Source organism: Gallus gallus, chromosome 3, assembly GCF_016699485.2.
Source record: "Gallus gallus isolate bGalGal1 chromosome 3, bGalGal1.mat.broiler.GRCg7b, whole genome shotgun sequence".
NCBI classification, from domain to species: Eukaryota; Metazoa; Chordata; class Aves; order Galliformes; family Phasianidae; genus Gallus; species Gallus gallus.
The window spans coordinates 110,013,645-110,027,740 of NC_052534.1; the positions used below are offsets into that span (position 1 = coordinate 110,013,645).

The 14,096-nt window shown below is 44.7% G+C and overlaps 1 protein-coding gene across 2 annotated transcripts in view; it reads right to left on the reverse strand.

The window, feature by feature from the left end:
* Nucleotides 1–14,096, reverse strand: part of PTCHD4 (patched domain containing 4) — a 94,148-nt gene that overhangs the window by 60,049 nt on the left and 20,003 nt on the right. For both annotated transcript variants that reach the window (NM_001397712.1, NM_001195562.2), the window contains exon 2: nt 8,247–8,727. In NM_001397712.1, coding sequence (NP_001384641.1) covers nt 8,247–8,727 — 481 coding nt within the window. The remainder of the gene's footprint in view (nt 1–8,246; nt 8,728–14,096) is intronic.

Genomic DNA, 14,096 nt, shown 5'->3' on the forward strand with positions numbered 1-14,096 from the left:
GTTGATAGCACAAGCAGTCCCATGCAGACAGACATCACTGATACCACACTCAGGTCCAGAGGAGGGGCACTAAGATGGTCAGAGGGCTGGAGCACTTCTTCTATGAGGAAAGGTTGAGAGAACTGGGCTTGTTTACCTTGGAGAAGGCTGCGGGGAGACCTCATAGTGGCCTTCCAGTACTTGAAGGGAGCGTATAAACAGGAGGGGAAACGGCTGTTTATGAGGGTGGAGAGTGATAGGACAGGGGGGAATGGTTTTAAACTGAGATAGGGGAGGTTTTGGCTGGATATGAGGAGGAAGTTTTTCCCCCAGAGGGTGGTGACGCACTGAACAGGTTGCCCAAGGAGGCTGTGGATGCCCCATCCCTGCAGGCATTCAAGGCCAGGCTGGATGTGGCTCTGGGCAGCCTGGTCTGCTGGTTGGCGACCCTGCACATAGCAGGGGGTTGGAATGAGATGAGCATTGTGGGCCTTTTCAACCCAGGCCATTCTGTGATTCTATGATTCACACTCAGGATCATGCTGAGCATCCAAAACAGCATATTCCTTCTCTAAGCAGTTAGCCACGTATGAGTGGAACACTGCCTGCATCAGCACACCTAGCAAGGTGAGCATGTGGAGTGTCCCATCTACTCGGTATGCCTCTGTCTGAAGGCCAGTAACAGCGAATCATGCCAATGTTACAGCAGATAGCTGCTGGATGACATCATCTGCTTCTGTTATTTGGTTATGGTCACAGAAGGACAAACCTGCAGCAGCATGGCTTCCTCCTGTTCTGTGTCCTGCTCCTTACTCTTCAGGGGAAGACGATCGGACACAAGAGAGCAGCTATGGGAATTTTTTTCACAAGTGTCATTTCCCTGTGACAGGTTTTGTTCTGCCTTTTGAACTCAGTCGTTAATTTTTATCGTTCTTCCTTACCACCAAGTTTGAGTGCTGCATTGCTATTTGAAATAACAAGGATGCTGTAGCCAGCTGTGTAACATTCCAATCCTTTCTGACTCAGGCTGAATTTGGGCCACAACCGTATCTTGCAGCAGTGAGTTCCAGGGGCTGATTGTGCAGAAGAGATATTTCTGGAGAAGGTCAATGCTCTTGCTGCCTTTCATTTTCACTTGAAAACCAGAGGCACAACTTTGTGTTTCCCTATGTACCTATGGAGAGCAGACCGTGTGCTTGACAGAGCACAGGATCGTTATTTGCCCCTTCAGGCAGCAAAGCCCACACTTCCTGCCCAGCAGGGAAGAAAGGACAACGTAAGGTTTCATCTTTCCTCCGCACACCAAAGAGCACAGGACAAATCCTTCTGAAGCTCATCCTGTCCCACTTCTGCTCTTTCCCACGGACCCACAGTGCTCCAGCAGAGATCAGAAGCCATCACAGAGCTCGGAAGAAAGCATGAGCTACTGTAAAATATCCAGGAAATAAAAATCTGGTATGAAATTATATCCATGCTGAAGTAAGAACAGCCCCACATATAAAACATCCTCAAAGCAGATACTATGAAAAATTACACTGCACCGTCTGGCCAGACAGACTCTGAAATTATAGGCATAAACTACAGCAAGGAAAATATTAAGAAATACCTTTACAAATGTATAGCTATTTAAGCACTGGAACAAGCTGTCGAGGCTGGTTATGGAATTGCTACCAATGATGCTATTCAAGGCTGTATTTGACATTGCCCTATTAGGGATGATATACGTAGAGCTAAATCATTTCTGCCATGATGCAGCTCCTTTCCAGCCCAAATGAACCAAATGTAAATGTGACGTGCATCAGTACATGCTAAGTACAAGGAATGAAACCCCTGTTAAATGAGATCAACGGACAGGAAAGATCCATCCAATAAAGAACCTTAAAAAACCCATTCACAGGAATGAGCATTGCCATGAAGAGGTAGAAAAATGAAAGCAAGAGGTGTTCAGACAAATATGGGAGGCATCTGAAAAGGAAGCATCCCTTACAATCTGAACAGGATTTGTGTATTAAGATTACTATAAACGTGCATTTTCAACTGTAAAAGAAAAGCATTCCCTTCAGCCTTTGACACTGTAACTCAAAACATGTCCTCTGCCTTTACCAAACTACTTTTTTAAAGAGCTTGCAGAAATGCAGCAGGTTGGAAGCAGCTGCATTTCGGTAGGAGAGCAGGCTGTCAGCTGCGGATGGGGAGCTGTGGAAGTCAATTTTATAAGAGACTTCTTTTTTTTAAAGAAAGAAACAATGGTATTTGGAGTCTGCACCTTGGACAACTGGGTTAGTGCAGTTCACGCTGGAATCAATAGGAAGAAGAGTTTAACTGTTCTCAAGCAAGAAACCCATGTGGAGGATCTAGTAGCAAAGCACTGTGCTTGGGCCATGCACATGGTCAAATGTTTTAACCTGAGCTGAGCCTCAGAGGAACTGACCAGCAGACCTGCAGAGCTGCTGGGTTGGGGTAAATGTCCTAAAGGTTGATCAGTTTTTGCGTCGATAGGAGGAAAAGAGACTTTCCCCTAAGGCTCTAAAAGAAAAGGAGAGCTAGTCTGCCATCTGTAATGAATTAAAGTCCATTTATACCTGCATGCTATATATGTATACATGAGAACATACACACAACTTATATCTTATACAATCACAGAATCATAAAATCCTGGAATGGCTCAGGTTGGAGGGGTCCTCACAGCCCCCAGCAACCCCCCTCCTCCCCTCCATGTGCTGGGTGCCCCCAGCTCAGACTGCCCAGGGCCCATCCATGGCCTCGGGCACCTCCAGGGATGGGGCACCACAGCTCTGGGCAGTGCCAGCGCCTCACCGCCCTCTGAGGGAAGGATTTCCTCCCAGTATCTGACCTAAATCTCACCTTTTGGTGTAAAACCATTCGCCCTTGTCCAACTACTATCTGCCCATGTAAGTAACATGAGGGGTTGAAGTATAAGCATTCTCTCTGGCTCTTATAAATGGACCATCCAAAGATTAACTCAGCTCACCCCAAATATCTCCATAACCCTAATAACTTTGGAGTTGCCAGTTTCTCTCAAAACTCTGACTAGGAAAGACATTGAGAATGTGTCACTTGAGTTAAGGGAGGAACAGATGGGACATCCAAAGAGGTGATTTAAAACTTCATTTTATCCTTCTCATTTTTTCCTTTCTCCTTTCCTGTGTTGTTGTTGTTACTCTCGTGTCCAGCTTTAAGAATCAAGAATGGACATTTTCTAATTAAGGACAAGGTATTTCAAATCCTTGATTGATTTGCTCAGTAGGGGGTGGGGCATGCACTTATGTAAGATAAAGCAGCAGATTCTCTGGCTTATAAGACATGGAGTGGTGAGATTTACGGTAGTGGTCTGTGCTCTAAGGAGTCATTATCCTGCTCCTTACACAGACAGGAGATGATCAAATGATGACATGAAATTCACATGCAGTTTGTTTTACTGCTGAATCAGAGGACAAAACCAGATTAACTCCTGAAATACTATTTCTAAGTTGCAGCTGAAATCAGAAAATCCATTGTTTAAAGCAAGGGTTAGAAATGTTGTGGTCCTTCCATAGACATAACATACTTTGGCACTCACACGTTTCCTGTCAGATTTCAAAAAGTACTTTCCTCATTTGTGCTATGCCTACTTTTGCTGCCATTTCCCATGAATTACCCCTAAGGGTAATACCATGACATCTCACGTTTACTCAAAGGTGATCATCAGCCCTAATTGTAACAACTGCTGTAGTCATCCACTGAAAGAGGTTAGATGGCTTCTGCCCGAAATATGGCAACTGCCTGTAGCCCTGCCAGCTGCCGCCTTGTTTCCTCCTTCCACGTGAGTTTCTCAGTCAGAGGAGGGAATTCCCAGGAATTATAGCAGAGAATATTTGCTCAGGGCCATGATTGAGAGGAGGGCTGTTAGAGTTAGGGTAGGATGGTTGGGTTGGGGTTGGACTGGATGATCTTGAAGGTCTTTTCCAACCTGAGCAATTCTATGATTCCACGATTCTATGAAGTCTGCATCATAGCTACAATCTACATTTGTCACTTTGTGTTCTCACATGGGGAATAAGGTTATTCCTAATGCTGGAGACAGGTCATCTACTGCTTTCTAGAGAGTTTGTTCCTCTTTACTACCTTGCCAGTGTATTATTAGCAGTATAATTATCGCTATTAGTTGTAGAAACAGTGTTACAAGGTGTTGTATCCATTGAGCTTAATGCCTTCTATGGATTCAATGAAAAGCTCTTCCCATGAAGATCTTAAAGCCTTCGCAGTCTGGACTACAAAGGGCAGGAGATATTTCTTATATTCAGTCACCATGAATCCAGCCAAGAAATGCGTTAACTTTTTAAAACAATAACCATATTTACACTCTATTACATCGTAGCTACATTTTTTTTAGGTAAGATTTCCACTAAGATACATGGTGAAGTACTTCACTGAGTAGCCAAACATAATTACGTGTAAAATCACATAATTGATATACCTGCATTTAAAAACACACAGCGAGATCCTCAGTTGAGTTAAATCATTATCTCCATGATGGTATCAGTCTGGTTCCTGTGCATTAAAAAGCAAATCATGGGAGCAATACTATCTCAATTATGTAGTTAACCTTCTGGTTGTATTAATTAGTGATGATTAGACAAGGGGAACCATAATTATGTCACGTACATAACAACCCTTTGAAACTGTATTGTGTATCTGAACACAAAAGGCAACGTGAGCACCTCGCCAGGTGCACTGCTCAGGTCTGCACAGGGTCTCTACAAAGACTCAACAAAACAGTGCAGACACTGAACTGGAGAGACTGGTTTTCCTGAGGCATCTGAGGAAATAATATTAGGAAGGAGGATTTATATCGTATCATATCATATCATATCATATCAATCATAGAATCACAGAATGGCCTGGATTGAAAAGGACCACAATCATCAACTAGTTTCCACCCCCTGCTATGTGCAGGGTCGCCAACCAGCAGACCAGGCTGCCCAGAGCCACATCCAGCCTGGCCTTGAATGCCTGCAGGGATGGGGCATCCACAGCCTTCTTGGGCAACCTGTTCAGTGCGTTACCACCCTCTGGGTGAAAAACTTCCTCCTCATATCCAACCTAAACCTCCCCTGTCTCAGTTTAAGAGTTCCCTAACACTCTCCTATTGTCTTTTTTAAGGCTGAAGTTTCTCACCACGAAGAACAAAGTAAAGCCAATCTCAGCTAATGCTTCTATCCCAGTATCTCTGAGATATCTCTGAGATATTTTACAGGTAAGACCTCCATAGATAGTTAATGGCATGAGGAAACAGTCTCCAGTTCCACTATGGGAGGTTTAGATTGGGTGTTAAGAATTTCTTTGTAAAGTGAATGGTCAAGAATAAGGATGACCTTCCCAGGGAACTATTGGAGTTACCATCCCTGGAGGCATTTAAGAAATGTGTGGGAGTGGCATTAAGGGATATTGTTTAATGATGGGACTTGGTAGGTCAGACTGATGGTTATATTTGATGGTATTGAAGGCCTTTCCATGGGCACACCATGGGCTGTGCAACATGTCACTACCTGGCGTTAATTCAGGGGACCAAAGGCACATGTATTTTTGCAGGATGTAATGCTGTAGGACTTTGATAAGTCATACATCCCATATTTTAGTTGATCAAACTGTAAAACTCTCCTAATATTTTCCAACAGCAGTTGGTAAGCAGCTGTTTCCTAATATATTTCCAATTCAGTCTGGCTTTCAGAATGAAATTTCTGTAGAAAGTTTCTTAAGTGTATTCTTTTTCAACTTGAAGTTTGTTCAATATAATGTTATAGAAGCAATTCTTGCAAATAATTCATTTCAAGAGAGTTGTTTTTCTTTTGCTCTCGGCAGTGGTTGTGACAAGAGTGACAGCACAAAATACAAGAGAAAGTTGAAAGCATTTTTTTTTTCCTTAGCCAATACACTTGGGGAGTAGGGTGCTGATGCTTTTAAGGCATATCAGTAGGATGGGGCCAGGCTGTTTCCTGTTGTGCTGGGCAACAGGACAAGAGGCAGTGAGCTCAACAATGTGCATCTACACATGGGAAAACTTCTTCACTGTGAGGTGATGGAGCACTGGCACAGGCTGCCCAGAGAGGCTGTCGTGTCTCCTTCTATGGAGACATTCAGAACCCTCCAGGATGTGATCCTGGGCAACGCGCTCCAGGTGACCCCACTCGAAGCACAGGGGTTGTATTAGATGATCCCAAATGATGCCTTCCAACCTTAACCATTCTGTGGTTCTGTCATCCTGTGAGGTCAGCCTGAAGAAGAGCTTCACCTGCAGGCTCTGTTTGGTGCTCCACAGGAGTGACAACCTGGGGGCCTGTCAAGCAAAGATCCCCAGATTATGCGTCCTGACCACCACAGCCATCTGAAGAGCCACCAGCAGAAGAATAAATACCTGCAGGAAGGTGCTATTCACTACTTCACAATTCTTTTTCGGCCTTCAGTTCTATTTGCTGTACAAGCAAGGCAGCACCACTTGGCCCTGTTATCTGACCCATAACTCCTGACACCAACGAAAAGGTTGCCATGTTCTGATAACGAGCATGAGTCTTCCCTTTGCCACTGTCCACCTTTTCCCCTTCCTGACACACAAGTTCCTAACTTCACTCAGGTCAGAAACAAGGAACAAATGGAGCAGTCAGGTCCCCTTCTCCAGTCTTGAAGACAGTAAACACGATCCAGATCAAACCAAACTCCATTTTCCCCCAAACCAAAAGTTGCACTCAAACCACACCATCTCAGCAAACCACCAAAACATACCTAGAATACACACGAAAGAGTAAGAATTGGCACAGATCAAACTTCCTGGAGTCACTGTCACAATTTAACAGTCTAGATGATTGAATTAGAGGCTTCAGCATGGCTTTGTATGTCTGTATTAATGAGGCTGAACCAATCAAACAATTCCTTGGTGTCTTTTGCCTTGTTCTTCCCTTTTGTGGCTGGGCTACCGGTCATCCACTGCATTCTGCTCCCTTCTACCTTGGCCAGCTGCATCTACTTTGGGTGCGGCACAGAAGGCAGCAGCCTGCTCTGCTGGTAGGGACAGGGATGCATTAAATGATTAAAGAAGAGGCAGAAGGTGAAGGATGCACCTACCCCTACCTGCAGGGGTTTACTTTAGAGAAAGAGCAAGAGTAGGTTTTTTTGGATAGAGAGCATTTTAAGAAAAATATAGGACACTCTAAACCTTGACTCCATCTTTGCATGCTTAGTTACCCCTCAGTGTAGCAGAGGGCTGTTCTTGGCGCTACAAATATGAATGGACTTAAAAAATGAACTGAAAAGAAGCAGAGTTATTCCCACAGATAAGGTTCTATGACACCCAAAAGCCAGCAGGAAGCTCGGAGGTATGGCTGTCTGTGCTGGGACTCTGCACAGAGCCATAAGGGGGGTTCAGCCTCGTGGTATGGAGCACCCCTGGCACACATGGCTGTGATTGCACCAAGCACTGCTGCCTCTGTGAGCCATCTGCTACACGCTGCTCTGCTTGCCAGCATCCCTTCTTAGCAAACTCATTAACCACACAGATGCGCTCAATGTGCTGGAACAGAAATGAGAATGGGAGTAATGAGAAAAATTCTCCTGCTAAAAGAACTAGTTTCTACATCTGTTCTTTGACTGCACCTTCCCCTGCCCGGGCGCAGCACAGAGGAAATCTCTGCAACTGATCTCAAACTTCACAAATGGAGGGATTATGCGCTACAGATACTGACAGCTTTGCTCACAGCCTGGCAAACACCACAGCTTTCATCTTCTCTCTGCAATAAAGTCCATCAATCTTATTCACACACCAACCCGTTCCCCTTTGCCCCTCAGACAGAGCTGGAAGAGAAGCCTTCCTTGGGAAGGATGCTGAAATCTTTCCTCCTCCTTGCCCTCCCATTTTAACTGGCTCTTTTGGCTAGCCTCCCGTCAAAGTCAGGTCAACACTCATCTGCTTGCTGTGCTGAGCTGACTAGTTTTCAATAACAATTTCTCCTTTGTTTTGTAACCGAGATCAATAAAACTGCCCCCTCTCTCACATTGGCCGAGATTCCAGCAGTGTCATTCGCTCCTTATTGTTGCTACTGCTCCATTTTGTTTCCCTTTTTTTTTGTTTTTGGCAAGGCACAGATCAATTTAACAAGATGAAAACGACTTAGAGTTTCACTCAAGGTAAAATCTGCACTTTATAACCCAGGATGTAATTTACAATCCTGTCATTAAGCTCTGTTAATCCTATTATTATGAAGATAAATAATTACCCATAGCGAAGAAAGGGATTCCCAACAGAGTAGAATTATATTTTCCATCAGTAATGAAAAATATCCCTGCCGCAGTGACACTGGAAATACAGATAGTGAGTACTCCCAAGAGTCCCAGGAAAGGTTTGCTACGCAGGCAGTCCTTCATGGAGCTCGAGAGGGTAGCAGTCAGGAGGATCAGCATCAGGCTCACCAAAATCTTGCCCCTGGCCAAGAGACTGGTCTGGTGGAAGTCCTTCCAGAGGCTGAAGGACGCCAGCGAGTAGAGCTGCAGATCTTGGTGATCCAGCTGCATCTTGTGCATCAGTTTACAGAATTCACTCTCCCACTTCTCCCCAATGAGGTCCTGGGTGACAGAGCCATACGTTTGGAGGTAGTAAGTGATTTGGATGGCTCTGGCTGATTTGACTCTCTGGTCCTTGCTGTTGGGCACTTCCATGACCCCTCCAAGCTGGTGGCCAATAAAACTGCTCCTTCCATCCTGGGAGGGAAAGTAAAAAGATGAGCATGTGGTTATCCTGCGCAAGAGGTATCACAGCGATACTGATTGGCTCTGCCTTTCTATCACAGACAGGCTGAGAGCTTGACACAAAGGCCACTGCAGTCAATAGGAGCCACGCCTTTCACTTCAGTGGGCTTTTGGTCACGTCCCTGTCCCTGCCACATCTCTCTCTCTGTTTCTCACTCATTACAGTCTCATTTGCAATTCTGTGCTGCAGTTCAGGGACTGCCCAGATACTCGCTGCAGTCCCAGATGCTTGGGGACCAAAATGTTGCATGCAAGCTCCTCAACCCAGGGGAGAAAATCATTTTTCCACATTTTAACTGTGACAGAAAACAACAGAAGTTTGCTATAAAGATCAGTTTCTGGAAGACTTGAGATTTCCTGACACTCAGAAAACTGTCTCAGCAAGTTGGAAATGTACAGAAAATGAGGCCATAGGTCCTCAGTACGCAGATGAGAATGTAGGTGGGTCCACAAAGTTGGATGCTTACTCTGTCTCTAAAACAATATCCTTTAAATCAGACTCTTTCAACTGCTTGTTTGAGCTTTTATGGATTTCTATTGGAGATACAGAAATAGAAATGACCTTAAACCTCAATTTAGCTATAATTATATACATACATCTTTCAAGAGCATAAAACATACCTGGTCTCACTTATTTCAGTGCATGCTAGGACATAAAGACTCCATGAAAATCAATGAAAGACACATGTGGTGTACACAGGATCATCCCCCATCTATTTGCCAGGCCAGACCACTCTTTTGTTGACTTGTCTGGTCCCATTTAATTTTCTTTGTCTCTTTGTCTGCTTGTTTTCTTGTTTTTTGGTTTTGGTTAGATTTTTTTTTTTTTTAATAAACAATAAGATTTGTTAGCCACTGGTTATTCTAGTTCTCTAGAATAACTATGATCTGCCCCTTTCAATCAGGGGAAGCTCATGTGGATTTAGACTATCAAACCTCATTGCAAACTGGGGAAGAGGACCCAGCAGATTGAATAAAAATGTCCTGGCAAAAGTAGTCTCTTTGACCAAAATAACACTAAAGCCAGGGATTAAATGCCTGCTGCACACCAAATAACAACATTTCATGTTTTTCCCCCCTCTAAATTGGATTAAGAGTTCTCAGTTTACTTTTGTATTTAATGAAAATATGTCTAAAATTCTCAAGATATGCCAAACATCATGCAGCACTGAGGTCATGGCAGACAGTACTCTTTGCCTAGATGCGCTATGGGATGGAGCTTCAGCTTGGGAAATGCTCCACCCTACACACACACATGGAAGGAACCACCAGCAGCCCCAGAAGTGTTTGGGAAAGGTGTCAAATGTGGACCATGCCCAACATTATTCACTTCTAGAGACAGCTGAGCTGCACAGGACGCTTCCTCTCATTGCATTGCTGTGTTTTTCATCCCAAGGAAGAAGCAATGAAGCATGGTACCAGGTTTCATGAAACTCAGTTGTCTTATGGTACATCTGCTCACAGAGCCCTTAAATATCAGAAACTGAGAGACAGTCCTCAAAATGCGTAACAAACCCACCTTGTCTTGTCTCTGGTATGCAAAGGAGGCAGTTCTCCCCATGAATTTCCTGACTATGCCTGCTTGAAGGCAGGAGCTTATGCTGCTTCCAGCATCTGCCCAGGGAGCGTGAGAAAGTGCTTTTCAGAAGTCCATTTTTTCCCTATTCCCAGTTGTTATTTCCCATTGAAATAATGGCTTCTGGCCAAGTATCCTGGCACCAGCCAACAGACAAGGTGATTTTCAGTCTGATGCCAGCTTCTCAAACCACCTGAAGCCTCATTAAGATCGTCATCGAGGCAGAAGCTGCTGGTGCAGAGGGGCAGCTGGTGCTCTTCAGGATCAAAAATTCCTCCTCTCTGGCTTTTCGTACTAGAAACCTACTTTAATTCATTATTCCTACTTTCTTTTTTCCTAAGGAGAGTCATACTGACACTCACGCTCACAAAAGGTTTCTTTCCAAGCTGGCAATTCAGGCTTGAGCAATGCAGTCCCTGCTAACATCGGATGCAGCTCCACAGCTGAAAATCCCCTTCGGCACTGCTTAGAAGTTTTAGGAAGAAATGCCATATTTCCTCAGCATCTATGCAGTGTCGACATTCAGGTGATTTCAGCCACTGCAGGATACCTCAGCAGCACAGTCCCCATCTCAGACAACGGGCTGCAAGTCAGATCTCATTGATTGGCTATGCAGCACGCACCGCAAGGTTGTGGGAAACTTAGCGCTGACCATCTGCCTTCCTCTGTGAAAAGTACAGCCAGTGACGGCAGCGCTTCGAGAGAGGCTTCAGAGCAGGCACAGATAAAGCACGTTCTGCCGTACCTCCCACGAGGCAGAAGGTAACGGCTATTTGTTACACCGACGTGCAATAGGGCACCTGGCTCCTATGGCAGCAAAATAGAGAGTGGTTTCAGAGGGAGCCGAGGAAATCACGGACGCTGAATTGCTTTGAGGTCATTTTGCCCGTCTCCTTCCTTCCGAAGGGGTCCTATGTGAGTGTTTTGCCTTTGATACTTTTATAGCATGTAGACACGTGTCTACCACCGTGGCACTTGGAGAACAGACCCTTTTCTAACACAGCTCACACGCTGGCTTTCTCAAAAGCTCCTAGAGAAATAAAGGTTTGGACAGCTCTGACACATCAATGGTGACAAACGCAGCAAGAAAGAAAGGTGTGAAAATATACTGTCACTCATCCCATTTTGCAGATGGGGACTGAAGTGTAGGAAAATGATGACCCAGGACGGGCACCGTAACCTTTCCTGGAGCCCCGAGGGCAGACACACAGGAAAGCAGATCCCACAGATAGAGCACTAATGATACTTATTGGCTGTGGACCATTTTACACCCTTGCATCTCCAGAGCAGCTGCAAAACAACATAACTGTCTTCAGCAAGGTCACTACAGCACGACTGGAGCCTGAAATTCAGGTTCCCTGTGTGTCTTCATTTTCTTTCATTTTATTTATTTATTTACATATTTTTTATGTCTAATGTCTCTCTTCTTCCAGAAGGTAAAAAGGGCCATAGTCCATCCTGACAGCGGACAATTCTTTTCAGATCTGAGCATGTTTAAAAATGGTATAAAATATAAATGACTTGCTAGGACATGCAATATTTGGTCTTAAACAGGGCCAAGCAATGATCTTTGCTTCAGTGGAGACTAATGGCTTTGCTCACTCCTTTCTATGTTTCTGGATACCCCAAAGCCATTTGATAAGATTTTACAGGTTGAAAACAGCTGCTACTACTGAGTGACGTATCTTTTATGAGTGCTAACCCAGGCACAGATCCTCTGTGAATTCAGCCCAGAGGGCACCACCAATGGTCCCTTCCTACTAAATTGCAATAGGACCCTTTTCTTGGACTCCCATCCCTGATCCTACATGATCTCTGCCCACGGTTGTGCCCGTCCTGCACAAAACATCTATCTTGAAGGACACTGACCTTCACCAGCTTCTCTCAGGGAACAGTGGGAGATATAAGGTATTTTTAAGTGGTGAGAACATAGTGTTATTTCCTCTCACCACCCTGCTTAGTGGAGCCCGGGGCTGGAAAAAGGTTCACAATTTGTTGCAGATCCCTGGCGAGGTGGAGAGCAGTCCTCACACCCTACTGACAGGTCACTCCCATTCTAAGAAGCTTCACAGTGCCATGGCCAGCCAGCGTCTCACTATGCTTATTTTTTTCTGCTTTAACTGGTACCTCTAATCAGATGGAGTGATAGATAATTACCAAGCTGCATTATAGCAGACATGATTCTTAAGGACATGATTTGTTGGTGGACTTGAGAGTGCTGTGCTGACTCCAACGTAAATAATTCTGACTGTGATTCAGAGTACTGCTAGAATAGACCATGCAACTTAAACTCTGTTTGACCTCAAAATCTAAAAAATACTCCACGGAGGGCAACCAGAGTTGTCTGTTGAAGCATACTGGGTGATAAACTTCCTAATGAGATCAGTGCAGGGGCTGCTTGCCATGGTAAGGACATTCCTACTCCACCATAGCAAGTATTACACCAGAAACCACGCAGGTAAGGATGAAGTTGGTTACTGTAGTTCAACTAAGGTTTTCAAAGTAAAACAAAAACAGACAACAAAACACCACCAACATAAAGAAAAACACATAATCCTCCCTTTGAAATATGAATTAAGGTATTGGGTTTCTTCTGCCTCCCTCTAGACTTACTGTAAAGCTTTGGAGGCAGTATTTTCTCCTTCACCAAACGGATTTCTCTGTCTCTGCAGGTCTCTCTCCATTTCCAGCAGAGCCACAAGCTAAGAAGCCAGTGGTGGACAAAGCACCTTAACTGATCTGTACTGTCATCCCTGGTTTATGTCAGCCCCTTCACTGGCGTATCCTGCAGGCTAACAAACACACACAGCTTGAGTGCCCTACCAGGGATATTAAGGACCACTGGCGTGGTTTTTAGGAGCAGGACACATACCCAAATACAACCAGGAATGCCTGCACCTCTCTCTGATGGGTCTAGGCTCATGCTCCTTTCTCTTACTGTTTTGGGTATTCTAGCTTTCAGTCATCATTTGAAAAGAGACAAGAACAGGTGAAAAGTATTTCAAGAGATTGATGTATCCTAAGATTAATAACAGAGAATGAGAAGTGTTCCTAACCCAGATCCTTTTCTTTCAAGTAAATCAGATTATGGATGAATTCATATGGGTGTAATGGCAAAACATGATTGCTATTAGAGATCATCTTTTATGTGAAGGAGATTCAATACTCCTTTACCCTCAAGGTTAAACTCCTGCTTGTTCCATGTCAGATCCCACTCAGTTCCTCTTGGAATTACTGCCCAGCTCAGTTCCAGCTTAGTTTTGTTGCCCCAACCTGTGCTAAGTACACAGCAGGGTCCTTGCAGCAATATCCATGCTGGCTGTGACTATGTGCCACCCTACATGGAGAAGGGTATTGCTGGAACACAAGGGTTACAGGCAGCACAAAGAGGACTGCAGACACTGAGAAATAGTTTGGGGGCATTGCTGACCTATCTGCCTTTTAGTTCTCCCCTCCACCAGGGGCAGGCACAGGAGGAAAACAGCTCTGGCACTGGCAGTGCAGGCAGCAGGAGGGAAGTGATGCTGTACCCCAGCCCTGTGGGATGCTGGGTTTGAGTATGCAATGGTTTGTTCTTTAGGAGAGGAAGACTGGTGGAGGTTGGGTCTGCACAACTTGCTGTTGGTGACACAAGCTCACCTTCCCCAGGGGCTTTTTGTTAGAAAGACCTCTCAGATCATGCCTGAAAGCAGATGTGTAAATTGAGCAGGTCAGTCTTAAAGTGCTGCTGTCCTCTTGTCTCCAG